This window comes from Aplysia californica, unplaced genomic scaffold, assembly GCF_000002075.1.
Source record: "Aplysia californica isolate F4 #8 unplaced genomic scaffold, AplCal3.0 scaffold01405, whole genome shotgun sequence".
NCBI lineage: Eukaryota > Metazoa > Mollusca > Gastropoda > Aplysiida > Aplysiidae > Aplysia > Aplysia californica.
Window position 1 is genome coordinate 52,433 of NW_004798675.1, and position 677 is coordinate 53,109.

At 40.5% G+C, this 677-nt stretch overlaps 1 protein-coding gene across 3 annotated transcripts in view; it reads left to right on the forward strand.

The window, feature by feature from the left end:
- Window positions 1-346, forward strand: part of LOC101851009 (queuosine salvage protein) — a 16,269-nt gene extending 15,923 nt beyond the window's left edge. For all 3 annotated transcript variants that reach the window (XM_005112783.3, XM_035973554.1, XM_035973553.1), the window contains exon 10: window positions 114-346. In XM_005112783.3, coding sequence (XP_005112840.1) covers window positions 114-284 — 171 coding nt within the window. In that variant the 3' untranslated portion in view covers window positions 285-346. The remainder of the gene's footprint in view (window positions 1-113) is intronic.
- Window positions 347-677: the final 331 nt, after the last annotated feature.

Genomic DNA, 677 nt, shown 5'->3' on the forward strand with positions numbered 1-677 from the left:
CCCCCCAGTAAACCTAAGAAGAATTCATGATGGCCTTTTTCCTTTTGGTCCTTGTTTTTGCTTCAATCATCTTTACGGTTGTTGATGTGAATGATTTAAATCTACTTTTACAGCTCGTTCGAGACAAGATCCTTGAGCTGTTGAAGGCAGACAGGGAGAAAGACGTGTCCAGTTATGACGTCAACGCCATCCTTGTGGACCACTACTTGTGGGACGTCCGGCGGGAACTGGCCGATCAAATGATGGACATCCCGTTTCATCGCTGTCGAGGAATCTTCTACTGACGGGAGTCGTTTGTAGTGTTTGTTTGATGATTTGTTATACCATTGAAATTCAACATAGAATGCAAACTCCTCTGATTCATGATAATGATGTCTGTTACAGTTTGATGCTTACTTTTGTCTATCCCACCTAAAGTTTCCATTGGTCTGAGTTCATCTTCTATCCCTTCCTGTCCATGGCCAACAAGCAAGTGAAGTTTATTTAGTACTTCTTTTTGGACACATCTTCTGATCATCTTGTGTAGGTTTTGATCATGTTCTTGTTCTGTTTTTCCCAAAACGACAATCTCCTCTGCAATGCGTATGACATCTTAGCATCCATCAAAAGTTTGGTCAATCTTCTTCTGAAAAATATCTTAAATAACTTTACTCATTCTCAATCGGAATGGCACTCTT